The sequence below is a fragment of the Myodes glareolus genome, chromosome 22 (assembly GCF_982192425.1).
Source record: "Myodes glareolus chromosome 22, mMyoGla1.1, whole genome shotgun sequence".
NCBI classification, from domain to species: Eukaryota; Metazoa; Chordata; class Mammalia; order Rodentia; family Cricetidae; genus Myodes; species Myodes glareolus.
Window position 1 is genome coordinate 28,493,891 of NC_142047.1, and position 25,406 is coordinate 28,519,296.

General features: G+C 37.1%; 1 protein-coding gene across 3 annotated transcripts in view; it reads right to left on the reverse strand.

Moving 5' to 3' along the window:
• The window catches only part of Cdh8 (cadherin 8), a 375,044-nt gene that overhangs the window by 151,659 nt on the left and 197,979 nt on the right, over positions 1-25,406 (reverse strand). For all 3 annotated transcript variants that reach the window (XM_048431500.3, XM_048431489.3, XM_048431497.3), the window contains exon 5: positions 1,005-1,172. In XM_048431500.3, the coding sequence (XP_048287457.1) occupies positions 1,005-1,172 (168 nt within the window). The remainder of the gene's footprint in view (positions 1-1,004; positions 1,173-25,406) is intronic.

Consider the following 25,406-nt stretch of genomic DNA (forward strand, 5'->3'; position numbering starts at 1 on the left):
TTTATTTTATGTATTTAGGGGAACAATAATTTACTGTGTATACACAATCTCTAACTCAGAAGAGAATATACATGTACAAATTGAGGGCAATACTAGTTACAATGCCTCAAAAATAGAAATAAGTGGTATGTCTATTGATGTAAGATTAGTTATGTAAGTATGTTACATATGCAGTGTATTTTTCAATCTTAAAAAAATGAATGTCTTTTCATTGACAGCATGGCTGCAAATAGAGGACATCACATTAAATTGAACTACCTAGATATTTAAAAAAATCTATCTAATTTTACACCCAGTCAGAATGTTTAAAAGTAAATATATGTAAATATGCAAACATGCTATTGTGGATATATGTATTTGTAACCACAGATTTTCTTTTGTACTGGTATCTTCTCTCCTTTCATTGTCTTATTGATTTCTTCCTATTCCATATAATTCCCTTCATTTCTCAATTCAAGAGTCCTTCTGTTATGTTTGGAAAAATTTATTGAAGCATTCCTTCATATAATATTAAATGAATAAATTCTTATAGGAAGTTTCTTTTGAAAGGATAATGATATATTTAAATAATGGTCATCAGCCTGGACCACTAACAGTGGCTGCCTAGAATTCTGTTGAGGTTGCTAAAGATGAACATACCCTCAGTAGAATGGAGACAATGGAACCTAAAGTCTCTCCTGGTGGTAGGAATTTGGAAGCAATTTTAATGCACGGTTTGTTTCCATACTACAGACTTTATTTCTTTTCTACAATGATACAAATAATGGATCAATATCAGGGACAAATTTTCATCATTAACTTAAAGTTCTTTCTGATTTATTATCTACTGCACCTGTGATATTTGGGGTTTTCCTCAATGTCCTTTAAATTATAAAAATGGAGATAAATGTGTGTCTTGACATGCTTTTCAAATAAGCAGTCTATAACTCTTATTGGGTTGTAATGCTGAGGAAAATTTTACTAGAAGTCAGCCTGATTCGTGACTAGTGCAGGAAATCACTTACTCTGTGCAAATTTTGGAGGATTGTCATTAACGTCAGTAAGGGTCACTGTAAGTGTTGTGGTTCCAGACAGACCTCCAGAGTGTCCTCCCATATCTTTGGCTTGAATTACGACCAGATACTCCTCCTTGGCTTCTCGGTCCATGTTCGGAAGGGCAGTTTTTATAATAGCTGAGGGAAGCAAATGGAAAAATGAACTTCAGTAGACCATTCATGAAGCGATGAGTATGTCTCACACACACACAGATACACAGACACACATATGAATGCATCAAGAGCAGGCTCGAGAAAATTTTGTTTTCGGCTGATATTTAACTGGTATATGTCTGTAATATTAATGTTGAGTCTTAATGAGGTCATAGGCATTTATAGATAACCTGCAAAAGCACCTATTGTAAGGCTTTATGAGAATTTGTAAAGATATACTTTAGAAAACAAACTGCCTACCAAATTAAAGTATAAATCACAGCCTAGACTCATCTTAGCAGGAAAACCCTGCAAGTGAAACAATGCTGCAATTTATCACACACCCCAATTCCCTTAGAAGATGAGTAAATCAACAAACAGCTTGGAGGCTCTAAGGTCAAAGATAAATTATTCTTTGGCTCACAGATACATTAAGAAGGTGAACAAAATAAATGAATTAGTATAATCAACTCAGACAAATAGAACACCAATCAGAAGTAAAACAGACAGATGCTGAAATCCTAAGATAGTGTTATTCACATACACTTACATTTGGCAATTTAATTGTAAAATTTTCTCTACTATAAAAATGATAACCGTGTTAGAAAACTAGTAAGATACAGAAAAGTGAATGCAAGGAGAACCACATCACTGCTATGCTCTTTGTGTAGTTTTTTCTGATATGTTTTTAAAGTTTAATTAGATATGCCTAATAAGGTAGATACAGTAAAATTACTATTTTAGTATGTTGTTAGATGTACAAATCTGATTATATATCTTTGAAGTTATTCTGAAAGCTTTTTACATAGTTCTCTATCTACTCACATGCCTTTTTTCATTGATAAATATTGCCCAGATTCTAATCGAATGTCAAGTTCATCATGTGTTTAGTATTTATATGTGTATGTCCTTGGAAACATGCAATCACAAATGCAAATGCAATACTACCATTTTTCTCACATTTTAATATTTTATAAAATGAATGCCATTTCTTTTGCAGTACATTGTTTCTAATCCCTCTGGTCCTTACAGGCACACATGGGTCACAAGTTTACCACAAGTTTGTTAAACAGTCTCATGGTGACACATATCCAAGCTATCTAATTCCCTCACCTTTCCAGCACCCAGTAATTTTGTTATGACCTTGCAACCTACATCTTTTGGTGCTTTATCTTTTTCCTTTTCCTTCTTCTTATCCACCTGCATGTTCTTCTTTTCCTCCTTCTCCTTCTACTTTTTGGCTGTTTTCTCTTTTTCACTGATAGGCACACCCAAGATCTCATGATTTCTAGTCAAGTACTACTACTGAGCTCTGTCCCCCGCTCAGTGCTATGCTTTCCTGGTTCTTATCCTTTCACTAAGTATGCATCAAAGGAATCCTTTCTTCATTTAAGTTCTCACAATTATATAGTCCTATTGAGCGGTTGCATATTAAAATGAGGTTGTAACTTAAAAAGAAATATCTGTCCAAACTTTAAAATCATCGCTAGCACCATACCACCATTATATAGGTCAGCTCCATCCCTCATTTCCAGACCCCAAACATAATAAATGTTGATGATCCCACTCTCTCTTTCAATTCCATACCTTCATGAATATAGATAACTCCTACCCTCATTTCTAATCCAACACCCTTACTGTTTATCGATTCTAAAACCACACTTACAAATTTCTTTTAGAACTCACAGTTTTAATTAAAACTGGCCGTCTGTGAAGGATTTCCAAAGAGTTTGGATCTTTGAATAACTTGGGTAGCATGAGAGGTGTGAAAGTATCAAGAGAAATAGGACTCATCCAAGCACTAAACATACTGGGATAGGCAGTGAGTTCTTTGCATGTCATTATTCATTGACAGCACTTTTGTATCAAGGCTACCCATACAGTCAGTAGTTCGTTGAATTACATTGTTTGTTTACAAATATTTGCCATTTAATAATTATATATTTCAAATAAAATCATTTATTACAATATTCGATCATGATGTATACAACTCAGAGATCACACATCTGTTGTTTGAAGGAGGCTGCTTGTTGGTTCCTGACTGTTCATCCCCAAAATAATAACACAGAAACTGTATTAATTAAACTGCTGCTAGGCTCAAAGCTCTAGCTTCTTTTTGGCTAACTCTTACATAATAATTTAACCCATTTCTATTAATCTGTGTGTCGCCATGTAGCAGTGCCATAGGTCTGTATCAATTATAGAATTCTGTTTGCCTCCAACAATGATACCTAGCTTTCATAGTCCCTAAAGTTAATCTATATTGATTGTCCCTGAGAATATTTTCCTTAATTGAAGAAAAGTATACCCATCTTCTTATCTTATCAACAATCTTCCTAAGTTTCTGCCTATGGAAAATAGTTTTGAAACACACAGAATTCACTATTTTACCTTGTCAAGTGGTGATAATAGTAAGTTTCTATAGTAGGAATTCTAAGACAACTAAGATACATACATCAAAGTTTTGGAAATGCTCTGGTGTGTTCCAAATTCTTCCCTCCCCAACATTTGTCCAACCTTTTCTTCTCTTTGCCCAACCTTACTGTAGTTAGCCCTTGTCTTGATGGTAGAGTTCTAAGTATTTTCCAGCTGTTCCCCAGTTCTATTATGTACACTCTGTGCTGACTCTCAACAATGAAGAATGACATTAATGCTTTGCTCAAGAAAACCTATTACTTTCTGAGTTTCTGCAATATTTCACCATTTCAGATCATTTTAGAAGGTGGTAAGAGTGAATAAGGGTGAGTTTCCAGACTGCTTAAGAACCTTCATCACATACATGGACACTCTTTCTTTTTTTTTAATTTATACTTATTGCTGTAGCAAATCTCTGTCTAATATCTCATTGTCTGTCTTACTCCTTGAAGGATAAGGTTGTTGATGGCACTTCTGTTGCCAGTTCTGGATGCTTCACTTGTGGTAATCATTAACCAAATCATCTTTTGTCGTGAGCCCTTGTGTTAAGTTTTTCCTAATTACCCATTCGTGTCAGGAGTATAAAATAAAGTTGATCTGTTATTACATTCTAATCCAAGGGCTAAACTCATTGCTAGCATTGTTGTTTCCCAGGTAGTGATAGCTCAGAAGTATTTTCTTTGTAGTCCCAAGGCTGGATCACTGAAAAACAGAGTGTGTACAAGCCTAGCAACAAAATAAAACCACTACCTTAAGTGAGTAATTCAATAATACCAAATTGGAAAGTTTTCTGTCTAACGACTTTGCTCTTTATCTTCTCTTCTAAGAGGTTGGGAGTAACTTTTCTGATTGATAAAGCAAGTGGGGATTCCCTCCAAGGTTTCTTCAGGACACACAACACAAGTAATTGGCTTCAGTTCAAACTGTATAATGAACAGTTTGCCAGAGCCTACTGCCTCTAATCTTAACCTCAGTACTAGCAGCAATTCATTACGAAATCCAAGGCAGAATTTCTAGAACTTTCTATGCAGCAACCCTGTGGCTATAAAGGCAGTGTAGTTGAAACTGCTAGTGCCTTTCATCTACCCATTTTTTTCTTTGTGTTGTGTCCTAGCTAGACATGTTACTTGAGATTTTTTATTTCTATTCAAAAGACAGGTCATTTCACTTCCACAACATCGTAAGACTTTGAAAACTCTTAAAATAGAAGACTGAAATTGCATTGAATGTCTCTTCAGCTTTGACTCATATTTTTACACCCAGTTCAGCAGCTGTTGGTGTTTATGAACCAGAGGATTTTTTTTTAATGAAAATATATTGGTTAGTCCTTTATATCCTCTAAGTTAGAGCAGAAAATGAGTAATTGGAACAGGCTGTTTTTCTTCTCAGATTTGTAGTTCAAAAAGTTGGACACTGAAAGAGACAAAAATCTTCACTTAACTAGTCGTGCTTGTCAGTCTCCAGTTTTGATTTTAATAAAGGGAATAGGAGCTTCTTAGCACCTTTATATCACACAGCATAAACCAAAACGACCTTTTGGTAGTCTTGATTTTTAAGAACTCGGTATTGCTCAAGATATGAAGCACACATCCCTTTTATTATCATATTACCCTGTGTTTGTACATGTTCTTATGTGTGGATAGTCACTTGTTTGCCATGCTCAGCTGCATGTTCAAGAGGTCATGTGTACTTAACACTCCTTTGCAACTTTGTAGCAAATTAGGGAATATATTTTTTCAAAATATTATCTGACAAAATATGTTTTCTTTTTTATTAATTTTTATTGAGCGTTACATTTTTCTCTGCTCCCCTCCCTGCCTCTCTCATCCTGTGTGAAATACTTTATTCTATACTGTCTAGTTAAGTCCCTTGATGTGAGGTTTTCTTTTTTTTTAACTTGCCATTTAAGATAATGGGTTTTATTATGATGCTTTCCTACACATATAATACTTTATTATGCGCTTGTCCAGTCTCTCTGCCCCTTCCCCTCCACAACAGCCTCTACACTTCATACTGACTCTTATTTATCATCAATAATTTCTCCTCTGCTTGTCTTGTCATGATGTGTTTGAGGAATAATTTCTAATAAAGAAAACCAAGTAGTTTTTCAAACCATAAATATTCCAGAAGAACTTTGAGTCAACACAATTATTTATTACACTTTGATTCCTAAATTTTATAAATTTACACATTAGTATTACCTCTAAAGTTTAGATGGTCCTCTTCTACAATTATGTAACCTTGTTTAGATCCCACAACATCCCCACAATTAAGTGTTTTCTTTGAAAAATGAAGAGCCCTAACATTTTATGTGTTTGAGAAAAGTCAAGCATAATTGCATTGTTCCTGAGGCAAACAACTTGGTACTTACAGTTTAGAGGATAAAATATCAAGTGGTGGTACCATTTTGTGATGTGGTAGAAGCTCTAACAGTTAGTGACTAGGTGGGGGAGTGTCGATTATTGAGTGTTCTATTGAAGGTTATATACCTTTTCTAAAAACCTTTCTCTTTCTCTGCATTTTGTTCACCGTCAGAACATCTTCCTTCTACTCATGTTTCTTGCCTCATGTAATTTGTCTTAGTTCGGGTTTTTATTGTGATGAAGAGACATCATAACCATGGCAATTTTTATAAAGAAAATATTTAATTGCAGGGGCTTACTTACAGTTTCGAAGGTTTAATACATCGTGGCTGGGAACTTGGCACCATGCAAGGAGGGGTGGTGCTGGAGCTAAGACTGCTACATCTTGCAGGCAACAAGAATTCAACTGACTCACTGGGCATGATGCTGAATATATGAAGCCTCAGAACCCACCCCCACATAACACACTTCCTCCAACAAGGACATTGCTACTCCAACAAGGCCACACCTCCTAAAATTGCCATTCCCCATGAGAATATTAGGTTAATGGGGCCAAATACATTCAAACTACTACACCATTCATGATGCCCTGCACAATTATATATAGCCAAGAAGTCATGTATTGAACCTTCTGAAACATGTACCAAAATTAGTGATTCTTCCCTTCGAGTTGTTTCTGTCTTGTATCAAGATGATAGAAATCAACGTAATATATGAGTTCTACTCCAATCTGTAACATTCACTTCTTAGGATCACAGTAGAGGCTGAAACTAATATATTTTAATAGAAATTCCCTAGAACTCCATTTTAAAAATCTAATCTAATCAGATAATTAATGAGAACATTTATTTTCCATGAATTAATTCATGAATGCTTGGAACTGGCACTGGGGAGTTGAGGTAGGGATGGTAAGGGATTTGAGAAAACCATGGCAGAGGGATAAAGTGAAAGAGGGGTGTCTTCCTCTGCAATCTACACTGATCTCCTTGCTATGAATAGACCCATGTGCCTGTTTCCCTGGTATTTAAAAGACGTGGTTTTACCTTTACTTTATTCAATCAAACAGAGATTTCCCTAGTGCAAAATTTCAGAAGAAAGAATCTTAGACTGGCCCAAATTCTCTCTAATGCTAAACAGCTGCTCCTTCTGTCTAACCATCGAGGGAGTGCTTCTGATTAGAATCCTGTTTCAGGCAACTCAGAAATGTAAAACTTGTATGTGATTTTCCCCATTTCCATTGTCTTTAACGTTATCATTTGAGAAGCATTTTGTATCCATCTCGAAAACTTCTTATTATAATTTCCGTGATCTCACCAGATTGAGAGGCTTCATGAGAAAGGCAAGGAGATGCTGATTAAGTCTTTTGTCATATTGAAGCCTGATTACTGTAATTCACTCCTCTTGGGTCTTCCAGATTGTGCTGCACAAAGATTGCAGTGGATATAAAATGCTGCGCTAGACTCCTCTTCTGAATGAGTCTTGTTGAACACATTATCCCAGTTATGAAACCCCTACCTTTGTTATCCCCAGAAGCCCTTGCTGATTCAAAGTGCAATTATTACCTCACTGTCTGTGAGACAGGGTCTTTCACTTATAAGGTTAAGAGGCACAGAGTAGTGAGGATTAAGATCTTGCAGAAGACCCTGGACAATATTGTTTCTTCTTGCTGAGTATGTGATTGGCACTACATGCTGCCAGTCATGAAGGCCAAATTCAGATGAGGGGTTATGCATCATCCTTGCCTACATATTGCTCAAAACTGGTTTGATGAAAATGCTAAAGTTGCACAAAGATTTCATGAAGAATGAAGGGGATTTAGGCAAATACCTTAGAAAATGAATCAATCTGTGTAGTAGGGAGGCTGTTAGTTTGTTTCCCGGCTGCCTGGCAGCTCAGACCCAAAATAACCACACAAAAACTATATTATTTAAATCACTGCTTGGTCAATTACTTAAGTGTATTGCTAGTTAGTTTTGTGGCATACAGGCAAGGCTTCACTGTGTCTGTCTCTGGCAGAGGCTCCATGGCTTCTCTCAACTCTACCTCCTTTTTCCCAGCATTCATTTTAGTTTTCCCCACCTTGCTCTGTTCTATCCTATCACAAGCAAAAGACAGTTTCTTTATTAACCAATGGTATTCACAGCATACAGAGGGGAATCCCACATCAAAGAAAGTTGTATTTCTTTTCCTTTTTATGCAATAGCATACAGATAAATGGATAGGCATATAGATGATACATAAATAGATAATAGGTACATAGACACATAAATAGATGGACAGACAGTATGTAGATAAAATAGGAAGGTAAATATATTAGTGTAGATCTTATTAGTGTCTATATACACTGGCAAAGATGTGCATCTATAGATTACAACTATGGGTTAAAATATATTTTAAATAGGCATGTAACAACTGCATAGAGAGTTTATTTTATTGTGTTAGTCCACAACCAATACAACATAACCTCTTTTCAGAGAGCATATATACTATAGGTTCTTTATAAGAATTTTAGAGATTTAATGGGAGAGTGTGAGTTGACCATTTGTAGACTTTTCTACTTACAGACAGCAACCTCATATTTTAGAGAATGGACTCAGGTATTAGAAAATTTGTTTTGAAAAAATTATAAGTCATATGACCTTGAGAGGAAAACACAAATTCCTTTAAACCTACTTACAACATATATTGAATATTTAAATTTTCAAATTGTTATTATGAGAAGTTAAAATCTAATACTTCCCCTGAAATGTTAAAAACATGTCCATATGTAAGGAAATACATGTTTTGCATTTATATAAATCAATATATAAATTCACACATTATTGTTTGCATTTTACAAATATAAACATACATATATGAGAATCAAAATTTGACTATTAATTCAGTGGCGATAATTGGCATAAATAAATACTTAAAGTTAGCCAAGTAGGACATTTCAAGGTATAAATGTGCTTCATTAATTTTTTTATAAAGTAAAAAAAAACAATTATAGTCAAAATTTTCCAAATGCTTTGTCCCTAATCATGTCTCAGTGAGAATCTCTTCACATTATATGCCTCCGAGACGCAGGCTTCGTCCTTTCTTCAGAACTGGCACATATTTTAGTGTATTTACAAACGTGTGTGGATAATGCAGCCCCATCTATTCTTTTTTTTTTTTTACTGTACCTCTTAAAGTCCATTAATCTTTTCAGAGTCTGCTCTGATGTTTCATCAGCAGGCAAGACTTCCCAGGTAGGACTAATTACTTTCTTCCTTTTTATCTCATGCACTTTTGCTGGGAACTTTCTTACAGCAATTAATTTTGTCTTTTGTCCCGATTTCATTACCACGCTTACTATTTCAATCTGTCCTGAGAGCAAATTACCCTATACAAAGCCATGTCTCATTCATCCTCATCTGTTCAAAACATAACAAAATCCTGGACACAGACTAAGTCTTCAGTAATTGTAAGAGAGAATAATGCAAAGAGAAAGAAAATGTGTGAGGGAGGAAAAAGCCTAACAGGGAAAAGTAACTGGAGATTTTTCAAACTTCCCAGAGATTAATGTATGAATATGCAAACTCTTGATAGATAATAATAATCTCCTTGTCTCCAGAGACCAGAGACATTAGTGCTGTTGGAAGGTCACTGAGTGACTTTAAGGGTTATCATTGTATCATTCCCTTAGAGCTGAGTCACAGATTCAAGTTGTATGAATTTTCAAGAGGAAAGAGGATGGCAGTGTAGTGACAACCTTGTAGACTGTGGTGCTCAGAGGTTCCTCTTTGTTCATCTACATACGTTATGTATTTCATAACTAACATTCAGGTTACTAATTACAGGTCTCAACATACATGAGTACAGTGTCCTAGGATCGCAATATGCTCAGAAGTCCTTAAAATGGTGAATGGTGCTACAAATCCTAGTAATATTTTATTAATTTAATTACTATGGGATGAATCTTTGAAAAAATGGTATCTATTGTATATAGATAAAGATAACAAATGATACTCTTCTCCTACTTATTACATTTGAAGTTCCATAGTTATTTATCTTGAGGACACATGTAGACATAACATCCAAAGTCTCCTTCAACAGCTGATAGGAAAATGATTAGTTTTTCAGAGTTTGAATATTTACCATCTTGTAGATATTAGGAGTTTGACACACTAGAACTGTAAGAAAAGGCTTAAGCAAAGTTGAATAGTCTGTGGCTGTACAAGGACACATATCTCCTGCTTCTTACCTATGATTGTGTAACACAAATGACATGATATACTTGGCTTTTGCTAAAAACATCTCGACAGCATATACAGTTGAATATTTGTCTAGCCATCCCCTTCTAAGACACCAGGGCATCTTAATGAACCAGATAGGTATCTCTTGGTGCATTAACCTCTTTTCTATGTGTTTTTGTTTCTGAATATGTTGGTGGCAAAACAATGAACTGAAAATTTAAAAACCACTGAAAATCATCTAAATATCTCCATGTAAAAAAATTGCATTCTTGAGTGTAAAGTTCGTTGGTTTTTCTTCATGTGATATATCCTTAGATTAAGAAACTAAGACTTTTTAGTCATCCTGCTGTGTTGATCATAGCCACATTCGTGTCCACATCCATATGGAGTAGTATGTGATATCCTAGCAAATGAATTAACAATTACATTCCATCTCTGCCTTAAATACAACAAACATAGTGAGTGTGAGGAATGGATTTTTTCTATCATAGCTCTTTGAATGCACTGTTAAAGATTTCTGTGCACACCACCGTTTCCAATATCAAAACATGACTAGCCAATAGCTGATGATACTTAACTGGCTAATTTTGAGTTATATGGAAATACTTCCAATTATTCCTATTCAGAATTATGGTAAAATTATTTTCTATTGAAAACATATCCAGGTAATCCTCAATCAAGTAGAATTATTTCTGTGAAGAGCAAGATGGCACTTTTCTTACAATAAGCCACAATTCCAATAACTAATTATAACTAATTATAGGTAAGGGATGGTTCAAAGAAGGAAATTGATAGTTGCCATAAAACTGGATACTTTCTCCTGGGCATTCTGATCTTAAACAGGTAAGAACAACAGGCTTGAACATGTGCAACATCACATTTTGTGCTCACCCACAAACATGTGATCCTGGATTCAAGCATGAGTTTAAAATGAATTTGATGACTATTTTCAAGTCTTAGAAAAGGGTCTCCTTATCTATAAAACACATATAGAAACACGGTGATGACTATTCTTGATTTTCAGCTTGATTACATCTGGAATTAAATAAAATTCAAGTGGCTGGGTACACTTGTGAGGGATTTTCTTTCTTAATTAAATCATTTGAAGTGGAAAAACTCACTTTTAATCCTGATCTTTTGAGGTGGAAAGATATGGATCTAATCCAGATTTTTTGAAGTGGTAAGATCCAACTTTAATAAGGGCAGCACCTTCTGCTGGCAGCCAATATAAGGGACATAGAGGAAGGAAGCTTACTCTCAATGTTTGTGGTCTCACTCACACTGGCAAGTCTGTTCCCTCACTGGCATTAGAGCCTAATACTTTGGGATTCTAGTATATACTGAAGACCAGCCGAGACATCCAGCCTCCTGGACTAAACAAGTACTGAATGGTTCTTGGACTTTTTCTTGGTAGTTGGTCATTTTTGGACAATTGGATTAGCTAGACCATAGCTAATATGTATGTATGTATGTATGTATGCATGCATATGTGTATGTATATCCCTTACTTATAGAGATTTTTGGTACCAGGACTAGGATATTGCTATGGCAGACCTGATCATGTTATCTTAAAGAGGACAGGGGAAGGACTTTAGAACCTAGGGTTAGAAAAGTCATTGAGTCTTGAGAGCTCAATTGGCTGTTCTTTCGGAAACTTCAAGATAACAATGTTTAGAGCAATGCAGATGGTCGATGCCTGGCTGGAAATTTTCAGTATTTATGTGAAGAGTTTGTGATATCTGATCAGCTAGAGCTGAAGAATCAGGTGTGAATAACAAAATACCAGACCTATCAAAGAAAACCCTTTGCTTTTCTGGAATAATAGACACTGACCAGCTGGACCTAAGAATGTTTAAGAAGAAACCAGAGTCACTGTCACCGAGGTGAAATCTTCTGGAAAGTGGTTCTGGAGAGTCAGTGCACAGAAGCTGTGCTCCAGAGATAGTCAAGACTGCACCCTATGCCGGAAGTCAAGCTCGATAGTGTAAGAGTCACCAGGGTGGTACTGGTTTTGAAGTCATAAAGGGCTCCTGAAAGACGGTTGAGTTTGGTGCTGTGGGAGGCCAAGAGGGGGCACTGGAGAAGGAGCAGTCTCACTGGCATTTGAAGCCCAGTATTAAAGGGGTCAGGCAAAAAATATGTGAGAAACTTGAAATAATAAAGAGTACTCAGTAGAAGTTATTGAATAAAATGTATCCCAGTTATAGTAAAAGATTCTAACATTTTGGAGAGGTCAGTACCACAGGTGATTCTCAAGGACAGTACTAACGGTGGAGTGAAGCCCGCGTGAGCCTGGAAGACATGCTGTTCCTGCTGCAGACATTGAGTCTGAAAACTGCTCTAGGTCTTTTGAAGAATCCCAGAAGCTCACGAGTGAATTGCAGACATTGGACATTAAATTAATTAGCTGTGGGAGTGTGGTTTTCCTTTAGTCAGATTGTACTGTGGGTTCTTCCCACAGCAAGAGAGTATTTACTCACTTTTATTTTTGATTTTATAGGCAGCCACACTTTGAAATTTTAAGAGATCTTGGATTTTAAAAGAGAATTTGATTTTTTTACATAGAGTGAGCTTTTAAAGTGTTTGAGTTGGTAGAGACTGTGGGACTTTTAAGTTTATCATACGTTTTATATTGTGAAATTTATGAATCTGCGATCTTGAGGTGAACAGCAAAAAAATAAATGTTACATTTTTAAGACTTTTGTGTGTCAGGGAGGCAAGTTGTTAATGTGCTGCCTAATTTTATATCAACTTGACATATTCTAGAATCATCTAAGGGAAGAGAACTCCAATTAAAAAAATGCCCCCATAAGATTTTGCAGTAGGCAAACGTGCCTTGTATTTTCTTAATAACTGATGACTGAGGGAAGAGCCCAGCCCATTATGGGTGGTGTCTCCTCTGAACTATTGGCCCTGGGTTCTATAAGAGGGTAGGCTGACTAAACCATGAGGAACAAGCCAGTAAGAAGTGACCCTCTGAGACCTCTGATTCAGCTCCTGCCTCCAGGTTGTAGCCCAGCTTGATTTCCTGCCTTGACTTCTTTCAGTGATGAACGGTGTTGTAGTCAAAGCCAAACAAGCCCCTGTTCCCCAACTTGCTTTTGGTCATGGTGTTTCATCATAGCAATAGTACCCCTATATATGCCAAACATTCTGAGATTTTATAATATAGTATACCTAACATTTAATAGAATAAAACATAGTCTTAAAGCAAAACTTAACTGATTTGTTCTTATTCTTTCTCTGATTCAAAGGCATTCTGCGGTCCTAGATATCAGTCTGACATGCTTCAGTATATTGATCACAATGTGACAATACAGACAAGTAGGACATAATGTTTAAGTGCCTAGATTTGGTGTCTCATTTTGGGTTTGATTTCTGCCTGTTTTTTCCTAAAGTTTTATAATTCATCAGAAAATATTCTGAATCTCCTTGAGCTCTGATTTTCTTCTGGTAGAAGATAGTCATTAATGTATAGTTCTTTTTTTTAATAGCCATAAAGGAAGATTATGTGAATAAATTATTTGGGCAGTAATTAAAAGCATGGTAATTATCCTATCAAAACCATGAAGCAGAAAAGTTCCACTAGGGTCATGTTATAGTATACATGCTATTTACATAAGGTTAACAATTTGGGGAAACAGTCTGATTCCATTGCTTTATCACAGGACTGTGAATGAAGGTTTTTTGTTTTTGTTTTGTTTGTTTTAGAAACTGCAACCCAAGGTGTCATAGATGTACTAATCACATCCTAAGATTGCCCTCAGAAAGAAATTAGGAATAAGAATGAGCCAAAAATATCCTGTTGCTGCCTTCCACTCCCTTGGTTCTATTCCAATACTAAGTGGAGTTATATGTTGGAGTAAGCTGTCTTTTGACAATCTGATTCTTTTACAATCCAGAGGTACCATGACCTAAATATTCAATAACTTTTTTGCATTCAATAAACTCTGCTTGGAAATTCTCCTCCACTCTTCTTTGGGAGTAGAGGGTCACTTTCATCCCAACATAGTGGCATCTCTCCTCTCCTTAGTATGATCCTACAGACTAGTATCTCCTCCTCCACATCTCCTGTGTCTTGTCAGGAAATGCTGCTGTGTGACTCCCCTTTAATCAGATTGGTGTCCGTGCAAAAGGTATCGTTAGGTTTGGCAGAACAGAACCACTCCTCCATTTCCCTCTCCCCTGTCATCACTGCGTTTCTGTATTGTATCCTTTCTTCTCTTGTATTTTCTTAAAGAATATTTGTGTTTCTGTAGTCAATGTCTTTCCTATTCCATCCATAGGAGTAAAATCAAAGCAACGAAAATGCCAGTTGTATTTCAAATAGAAAAGAGGGAGAAGTAGGGTGAAAAACTCACGTGAAAGGACTGCCTCATTTCACAGTATTGGTGTAGCTGCTACTGATCAAACATGACATCATGTACCAGGGAGACGGTAAGATAGAGAGGCAAGGAGGCTCTCTTCACCAACACTGCCGTCCAAAGAAAAAGCAGACTACCACAACTGATACAGCTTCATGAGGTAGAGTGACTGCCTTCCAAAGCCATTCATTGGCTTCTTTTGGGAAACTTTTCATTTGTTAAATATAAAGTGATATTTAACCAGCAGGTAAATATTGGAGATGTGGATATGTATGTATGTATGCAAACAAATATATTCTGTAAAAATAAATAATTATCAGTAGTGTTTAGGCACACAAGCCAGTTTTTTCTGCTATTTTTAAAAGGGTTTTGTGGATGTTGCAGTCCAACTAAGATTGTCACAACATAGCAAAGGGATGTGTACCCCTCCTGGATTGATACTATCAGACTTTTACAGACAAAAGGCTGAGCCTAACATGTTGAGGGAAGGCAGAGGCAAAACTAGCAAGAGCAAAAAAGTATAATAAATTTGCTGGTTAATAGAGTTATTATAAAGAGATTTAAGAGGAGCAAGTACATATAGATTCATTGGTCACTTATTACACAATGTCAAACATACCTAAGTGCCTTTCCTTGAAAATTATGTTAAGTGAATTATGAATTATATTAAAGTTAAATTTACAATAAATAGTTTCCCCTTGCTCTTATGTTTGGATTTTTAAAAAGTAGAATAATTCTAGCTTCCTGATAAAACTTTTTGCATTTTCAACTCCTTCCTCTCTCTTGTGTCTTATAAATATTTCCTTGAAAGATTTTGTTCCAAAGAATCTAAGTGAAGTTAAGAGTTTTAGGAATACACATTTTATATGAGGGCACATGAAATAATTAATAATTAAGTCCACCCTTCTCTAATCTTCAGCTTAACTCAGTTTAATACTCGCTAGACATATTCCCTTTTTTTTTATTAACTTGGTTAAAAACCTTGCATAAGGCTATCTGCAGCAAATACCTTCAAGGTGACATTCTATTTCTTGCAACCTTCTTGTTTTTGTTTTTAATAACAGAGTCTGGGGTTGATAGACTCATATTTTCTGGTTTGCTCCTCTGAATACAAAGACTGTAAGCCATTGCTTCCTGGGCAACTTGTAGTCACTCCTTACACATGGCATTTTATACTGTGCAATGCTGCATTAAATACTGTCCCAGAGAGGACCTCTGTGTCCCTGCATGGGTACCTTACAGGATAGTTTATGGGCTACAGAATAAATACTGATGGTCAACAAAATTACATTTGTCTCCAGACACGAAATTGCTCTTGAGAGAATTTGAGGACGTAGTTTAGGGGTGTGCCTGTATTTCTATACATGTTCTTGTGTGTTAAAGTGTGTCATTGGATATGAACTTGTTTGCATGTGTATATGCACTTGAGCAGAGGTTAACATCAAGTATCTTCCCTAATTTATTCCGCATAATGCTCACCAGTTTGGCTAGACTGCTAGCCAATAAATCCCTGGGATCCTCCTGCATCCATTTTTTCCTGCGCTAGGATTACAAAAGCAGGTTGCCACACCTGGCTGGTACATGCTTCTGTAGCACAAGCTCTAACAACAGGAACATTTCTACTGCCATTCTCACATAGTTTTAGTCATAGCTTCTATAACTTTTAAAATAAAGGACACTAGTGTTTTGCTTCTAAATTGACCAAGGGGTTAAATAAAAGAAATAGATATGGATATGCATAACAGATAGTTTTCCTAAACTTCTAAAGTTCAGAATAATAAATGATGTACTTAAAGTGTCCTTCCAATCAAATGATGCTGGAATCCATGTTATTTTTCTATCTCCATTCTAATATTTACCCCTGATGAGCTGTAATGATTTTTCACAAGCTGACCAATCAGACACAAGTTTTTTTTTTTTTGAGAGCACATAGAAAACACCAAAATATATATCATAGATAAGGACAGATTTCAGAGATGACTAGTTTCATTTTAAAAGGGTTATTTTTTTTTCGGTTTTGTCACTGGGGTAATTGGAAAGTATTACCCCTAAAGGGTACAAATATAAGAGGATGTCTTTGATTCTGAAGAGTTCTATATACCATTGTTTCCATAGGTGCTTATCTAATTATTTGCTGTTCTCAGAGGGTGAACTGAGTTTTGTTGGGGGTTTTTGTATTTAGAGACAGAAAAATATTTACATCTCATCATCTCCGTAGATGCAAATGATTTTCTATGACAAGTGGGTACTTGTTGTACACTCATAGTGTAAATGGCCTTAATATGCAAATAGTTCTAAGGGACAAAACAGGAAACCAACAAATGGGTCAGCTTTCTCCTTTCTTTATTTTATATTTCTTTTTATATCTTATTAAAAAACAAAAAAGGGGGTGTTGGATTTTGTTTAATTCTCTTTCAGAATCAAATGACATGAGCATATGACTTTTTAGTTTATTAATATGATAGATTTCATTGATAGATTTTTATATGTTGAACCATTTCTGCATCACTAGCATAAAGCCAACTTGATTATGGTAGTTGATTTTTTTTATGAGTTCTTGCATTCAGTTTGCCAGCCTTTTGTTGAGCAGTTTTGCATCTATGTTAATGAGCTAGATTGGTCTGAAATTCTCTTTCTTGGTAGAGTCTTTGTGTGGATTCAGTATCAGGGTAACTGTAGCCTCATAAAAAGAGTTTCCCATTGTTCATTCTATTTCTATTATATGGAACACTTTGATGAATACAGGTATTAGCTCTTATTTAAAGTTCTGGTAGAATTCTGCACTGAAAACATGAGACTTTGAGCTTTTTTTGGTTGGGAGGCTTTTGATGACTGCTTCTACTTCCTTGTAGGTTATAGGTCTATTTAAGTTGTGCACCTGGTCTTGATTTTATTTTGGTATGTGGTACCTAATTGTCCATTTCTTTTACATTTTCCAGTTTTATCAAGTATAGGTGTTTGTAGTATGACCTAAAGATTGTTGGGATTTCCTAGGGGTCTGTTGTTATGCTCCCCTTTTCCTTTCTGATTTTGTTAATTTGGATGGTCTCTACCTTTTGATTGGTTTAGATAAAGGTTTGTCTATCTTGTTTATTTTTTTCAAAGAACAAGCTCTTAATTTCATTGATTCTTTATATAGTTTTCATTGTTTCTATTTTATTGATTTCCACCCTCAATTTGATTATTTCCTGTCACGAACTCCTTCTGGGTGAGTCAGCTTCTTTTTGTTCTAGAGTTTTCAGGTAAGTTGTTAAATCACTAGTGAGATAGCTCTACTTTCTTTATATAAGTACTTATATATGAACTTTCCTTTTAGCATTGCTTTCTTAGAGTCCCATAGGTTTGGGTACATTTTGCCTTCATTTTCATTGAATTCTTGGAAAACTTTAATTTCTTTCATTATTTCTTCCTTGACCCAGGGGTGACTCAATGGAGGAGCACTGTTCAACTCTTATGTGTTTGTAGACTTTATGCAATTAGTGTTATTGTTAAATTCTAACTTTAAACCATTGTGATCTCATAAGATACAGAATGTTATTCCATTTTTTGTATATGTTGAGGTTTGCTTTGCTACCGATTACATGGTCAATTTTAGGGAAGGTTCGATGAGGTGCTGGGAAGAAGGTATATTCTTTTGTGTTTGGGTGATAAATTCTATAGATGTCTGCTTAGTCCATTTGATTCATGACATCTGTTAGTTCTCTTATTTCTTTGTTCAGCTTCCTTCTGGTTAACCTGTACATTGGAGAGAGTGGTATATTGAACAAGTCTCCTGCAATTAGTATATGTGGTTTGGTGCCAATTTAAGCTTTAGTAATGTTTCTTTTACATATGTGAGTGCTCATATATTGGGGGCATAGAGATTCAGGATTGAGACTTTACTTTGATGGATTTTTCTGGGATGAGTATGAAGTGTTCTTCTCCATCTTTTCTAATTGATTTTAGCATGAAGTCTATTTTGTTAGACAATAGGATAGCTATCTGCTTGTTTCTTAGTTCCATTTGGTTGAAAATCCTTTTCCTAACCAATTAATCTGAGGTAATGTCCGTCTTTGTGGTTGAGGTGTGTTTCTTACACACAGCAGAAGGGTGGATCCAGCATTAATATCCATTATTATAGCCTATGTCTTTTTATAGGTGAATTAAGTTCAATGAAATTAAGAGATATTGATGACCAGTGATTGTTAATTCCTGTGATTTTTCAGTGATATTATTTGTATGTTTCCCTTTGGAGTTTGCTGGTGTAGAATATCTATTGCTTGTGTTTTTGTGAGTGCAGTCAACTTCCTTGGGTTGGCATTTTCCTTCTAGTACTTTCTGTAGAGCTGGATTTGTGGATAGCTATTGTTTAAACCTGTTATTTTTTCCACAGAATATCTTGTTTTCTCCATCAACAGTGGTTTAAAGCTTTGCTTGTCATAGTAGTCTGGGTTTGTATCTGTGGTCTCTTAGTGTCTGCAGCACATCTGTTCAGGAACTTCTGGTTTTCATGGTTTCCATTGAGACCTCAGGTATAATTCTGATGGGCTTGCCTTTATATGTTACTTGACATTTTCTTTTATAGTTCTTAATATTCTTTCTTTATTCTATATTTTTTATTTGATTATTATACAGCTAGGGAACTTTTTGGGGTGATCTAGTCTACTTGTGTTTTGTAAGCTTCTTATACCTTCATAGGGATATCCTTCTTTATATTGGGAAAGTCTTCTTTTATGATTTTGTTGAATATATTTTCTGTGCCTTTGAACTGGAGTTCTTCCATTCATATTTTTCTTTGATTTGGTCTTTTCAAGATGACCCAGATTTCCTGGATGTTTTCTGTTAAGAATTTGTTGGATTTAATAATTTATTTGACCAATGAATCTATTTCATGTGTAGAATCTTCAACACCTGAGATTCTCTCTTCCATCTCTTGTATTCTTTTGGTGATGCTTGCATTTGTAATTCTTGCTCATTTACCCAGATTTTCCATTTTCAGAATTCTCTCAGTTTGTGTTTTCTTTATTGACTCTATGTCAGTTTTCAAGTCTTAAACTGTTGGAACTGTTTGATTCACCTATTTCATTGTATTTCTTAAGTTTCTTGGGTTTCTTTAAGAGATTATTGATTTCTTCCAATTTTTTGTTTATCTTTTCCTCCATTTCTTTAAAAGAATTTTAATTTCCTTTTTAAAGGTCCCCATCATCCTCATAAAGTTTTTTTTAATTGATTTCTTCTGCTTCTTCTGTGTTAGGATGTTCAAGTCTTCCTGTGTATAATCACTGGGTTCTGGTGTTACCATGTTCCTTTTTAGGTTGTTGAATAAATCCCTACATTATCACCTACCCATGTCTGCCTTGAATTCATGCCGGCAGTGTCTCTGCCTCTTTATCCAATCCTTGAAGTTGCTGTTTATGTCTTTGGGAGCTGCTGTGTATCAGGGATCCACTGAGGTCTCTCTTGGCCCACTCTCTTGTTTGCTCTCTTTGTTCACTCTCTCGATCCTCTCTATGAGGTTGCAGCCTGTGCTTCAGAGTACCTCTCTTGGGCCTCTCTGTGCTGTCACAGTCTGTTTGTCCTCTCTGTTCATTTGCAACCTTTGTTCCAGAGTTCCTCTGTGGTTGCAGGAGATAGGACGGTTTGGGGACAGAGTAACTTCTTTCTTAGTTCTAAGTCTGTCAGAGCCTGCAATCTTAACTTTAATTTCCTAGACATAACACAGCAGAAAAGACAGAAAATCATGATACTTTTATCTGCTCACTTAATACTTCATCTTTGTGAAACTTTGGACTATGGGATTCAACTCCATGACACTAAGAGAGCCCCTTTAATGAAACAGCCACTCTGCTAAGGATTGATGATTCCAAAAAGAAAAAGAAAAAATGCGGACACAAGTCAGAGGCCTGTGGAAGCCAGCGTTCAAAATCTTTGTTGTTAATCCAGGACATTACGTTTAAATGCTGATAGCATGCATCATATCATGTTATCATAGCATTAATCATACCAGATTGTTTTCTATATGTTCTTCTCTTCTTAGTTTCACATCTACTCTGCTTGCTCCTTCTCTGTCAACATTTGGTCTCCAAGGCTTTAAATATTCTCTTGAAAGCTTTCCTACTATAGCACAAATGACTATTGCCCTGCCTACCTCCCTGTGCACTTTAATGCTATTAAATTATTTGTAAGTGATGCCACCATTCTTTACTATAGAAGAATAGCCCTAAACTCATAATGCCATCGGTAAGTCTCTCCTTGATGCAGACTCCAGACAACTGTGACTGTGAAGAGCCCTCCTTATCTCATTGATCCTCTCATCAGCTGTAAAAACAGCACTCTGATCATATTCTTCCTCTCGTCTGTCTTCACTCAATAATAGCTACCCTCTGCTGACACTTCTCTTCTTCCTTATCTAGCCATCAAAGTCTTTCCTCAACTTATTCTGGCAAAGGAAGAAGAAAGAGCAAATAGGCTTTTCTAGTGATGTTGACTCGGTTTCTAGGTTTCAAGAATGTCTGTCATATAATTCACACTAGATTTTAGTCTTTTCAATGTCAACACAGAGTATTTCCCCTCCCTTTTAAGAAATTGCTACACTTTAAATCATTGCCATTTCTAAAAGTCATTAAAAGTCATGCTGAAGTATAATTGTTAGAATGGCCTAGAGAGGTGGGGTCTTTAAGATATGATTAGGCTGTGAGGGCTTTGCTCTCCCAAATGGATTAATGCTGTTATTTTAGTTGACTATTTCTTAAAGAGAGACAAATTGGGTTCCTGTTTGACTCTCCTTCTCACCCTTGCTTTGTCCTGCTGTGTGTGATGCCTATGGTGCAGCAACAAAGATTCTTGCCTTGTATCAGAGCAGTGATCTTAGAACTCACAATCTTCTAGACTGTGAGGAACTGCTGTGCATTATAAATTATTTGGTAAATGGGACACTCTGTCCTAGCAGCACAGATGAACCAACACAGAAATACCATGCAAAAATAAACACATACATATAATGCTCACCTCCAGACCCCTTCAGAAGAGGCATAGGTTTAACTTGATATTTCCCACTTCATCACCTTTGCGATTCAGAAACTGGGTAGATAATGTTCAAGAGCTTGAACGACATTGCCCTACTTAACAGTGAGCTGCATGGCGTAATTAATTTATGCCTGTGAAACATTCTGAATACCTCGGAATCAAATTACTGTTGTGCTTATTCTCTGTTATATAAATATTTGCACAAGTGAAGATTCAGCACCTTGACATTTATTGAAATGGTTGCATCGAACAATGAGGTAAATTGACTCAGAGACAAGTGTTAGCAGTCAACGCAGAAGAAGACAGCCTTTTGTCAATGAGAGAGGTACCTTTTGGAGATCAGACCTCTGCCTGGTCTGGGGTTGGTGAAGATCTTTTCCCATTCTGTAGGCTGCTGTTTTGTCTTGTTGACCATGTCCTTTGCTTTACAGAAGCTTTTCAGTTTCAGGAGGTCTCATTTATTAATCGTTTCTCTCAACGTCTGTGCTACTGGTGTTATACTTAGAAAGTAATCTCCTGTGCCAATATGTTTAAATGTTCTTCTCACTTTCTCTTCTATGAGGTTCAGTGTGACTGGCTTTATGTTGAGGTCTTTGATCCATTTGGACTTGAGTTTTGTGCAAGGAGATAGATATGAATCTATTTTCATTCTTCTACTTGTTGATATCCAGTTATGCCAGCACCATTTGTTGAAGATGCTTTCTTTTTTCCATTTTATATTTTTGGCTTTTTTGTCAAAAATCATGTGTTCATAGGTTTGGGGTAAAGGGAACAGTCCTAAATTGCTGGTGGGAGTGCAAGCTGGTATAGTCCTTTTGGATATCAGTACAGTGATTTCTCAGAAAATAAGAAGACAAACTTCCTCGAGGTCAAGAGTATATATCCAAAGGATGCTCAATCATAACAAAAGGACATGTGCTCAACTCTGTTCATAGCAGCATTGTTTGTCATAGCCAGAACCCAGAAACAACCTAAATGCCCACCGACCGAAGAATGGATAAGGAAAATGTGGTACATTTACACAATGGAGTACTACACAGCAGAAAAAAATAAGGACATCCTGAAATTTGCAGGCAAATGGATGGAGCTAGAAAACATCATATTGAGTGAGGTAAACCCCAGACCCAGAAAAACAATTATCATATGTACTCACTCATATGTGGTTTTTAAACATAAAGCAAAAATAAGAAGATAGCAGCCTACAAATCACAATCTCAGAGAACCTAGACAACAATGAGAAGTACAAATGGTGAGGGAAATAAGTAGAAACAAGAAATAAGTAGAAACCACGGAAGTCATCACTTAGGAATTCCACATCATGCCAGACAGTGGTGGTGCAAGCCTTTAAATCAAGCACTTGGAAGGCAGAGATAGGTGGATCTTTGTGAGTTTGACGTCATTCTGGGCTTTAGAGTGAGTTTCAGAACAGTCAGGACTGCTTGCAGAGAAACTCTGTCATGTAAGATAAAAATAAAAAAGAAAGGAAGGAAGGAAGTAATGAAGAAAGAAAGAAAGAAAGAAAGAAAGAAAGAAAGAAAGAAAGATCATTTTATGCTCAGCTGAAGTAGGATGTGACAATACCATCTGAACACTCTGCTTCATTGTCTTATGTGTATCTTAAATTAATCATGTGCTCTGTATAAGAAAGACAAAGAAGATATGATGATTTATCTAAGTGGGTAGAGTACTTGCCTAACATTAAGAAGGTCCTAGATTCAACCCCTTGCATCACATAAATTAACTATGCTGGCCTTGCTTTGTAATCCCAGAACTTGGAAGGTGGAAGCAGCAAGATCAGAAATTAAAAGTCTCCCTCAGCTGAATAGTAAGTGAAAGGCCAAACTAAGATAGAAATCTTTAAAAAATGATAAAGATGAATAAAACACAGTTTCCAAGATAAGATCATTTTAAAGATAGTAATCTACATTATCAATACTTTTGGTCAATGTGGCCAAATTTTGAAAAATACAGAATTCTAGCATGTGATATACGTTTAGACCTATAGCCAATATTAATTTTAATTAGTATGAGCTATCAAGGAGTATAGAGGAATGTATGTGTTGCATATTCTGAATAAATGGAATGTTATTAGCATCCTAAAAGCACCTATAGCCATTCATTCTTAAGAAATAAAAGGATCACTTCCCAGTTCACCTTCTCTGCTTCCTCTTTGTGGTTTAAGATGTGAACTCTCAGCGGCTGCTCCAGTGGACAGTGCCCCTGCCAAGCTTCCCTACCACAACGGTGATGGAGTTCTATCTCTCCAGAATCGTAAGCCACAATCAAACCCCTCTTTCTCCACGCTGTGCTGGCCATGGTGCTTTATCTCAGCAGCAGGAAAGCGATTGGCACACACAGGAGACTCTAAGGACACGAAATGGTGTCCGTGACAACATGGTCAGAACACTGCAGTGACTTGTGCCACCAACATCCTTGGCGTCAGAGACACACTCAGGACAGCTGGATGGGGAATGACCTGCCTACAGGTTTAGGTGGCAAATCAGGTTCCCTCTTGATTGACAGGTCTTCTTGAGAGACAAAGACAATGTGAGAGATCTGGGAGGCCACCACTGTGTCCTTTGGCCTGACATCAAGACACGCAGCTCAGGATGGGAAGTGGAAAAGCGTGGCCACAGAATACTGTGAGCATGGCAGTTCAGATGGAAAGGGATCCTGGCAGTCGGGAGCCAAGGAGCAGCACAGGTCACACTCCAGACAGCTAGCTAACAGTGTCCAGCAGCTGGTATCTTCTGCGGTGACTCACCACAGACCAGACCGTTGGGCTCTGGAGAATGTGTCAGGCCCAGTGGGCAGACTCCCAATCTGAACACTGTGGTGCATGGATACCATAGCAGCCCACTCCTGGCTACCCGTAGGGCAGAAATACATTCCCCAAAGACATGTACAGAGGCAGTCACATCTGTCACAGCCTCCAGTGGAGAAGGACCTGTGTCACCATCAGTATCTGGGTGAACACATGGCAAAGAAACAGAATGTGGTTCTCAGTATGTGGAGGCCAAAGGTGCTGCCACCTCGTGGGCAAAGGCCAGAAGTGACGTGCTGCCTCCTAGTGGATGGAGGCCACAAGTCCTTCCACCTAGTGGGTGGAGGCCAGAAAAGGCATTGTGAGGCATGGTGTGTAGTCTGTAAGGGAAGCTCCCCAGCTGAATCGTTTTCACAGTGGGAAAAGGTGCCGTGTGGGCTGCTGGGGAGACTTGTCTTCAACAGTCTTAGTTGTGGACAAGAAGTAGCAATTTGGTGGCCAAGTAACTAACCTCTTGTTGGCTGGATTTGATGGCACTTTCATGAGAGAGGCTTTGCACCTGGTAAACTTCATCAGAGGCCGTGATTTAGGAGCTCTCAGGCCCTAGTGGGGAAGCCACCACTGTCAATGGGGTAAGTGGACCCAATGTGTCCACCCCATTGCTTGATAAGCGCCTATGTTTATCTCAGTAGGTTTATGCTACTGCCAGCGTCAGGCAGAGTAACCTCTCTTTGCAACGGTAACTGCACAGAACCCATCAAAGACTTGAGAGTTAGTGGCTGTTGAATGTTCCACCACTAGCAACCATCTACCTCACGCCCTCCCCGGCTCAGGGGGCATTGAGAAAAGGGGGGCAGAAAGAATGCCAGGGCAGAAGAGCAGAGTGCTGTCAAACACGGATGCCTGGCATGTCATGGCCATTGCACTCTGGACCCCAGCAGCTGTGCTGACCTAAGAGGATCATCACAAGATCGAGCCATCGTCACGTCATGGGGGAGGGGCTCTGAAGGTGTCTGCCCTGGCCTTGGAGAGCTGTAACCACTGCGGCGTTGCTGTGCTCATGTAAATAACCCTAATGGAAGTCATTT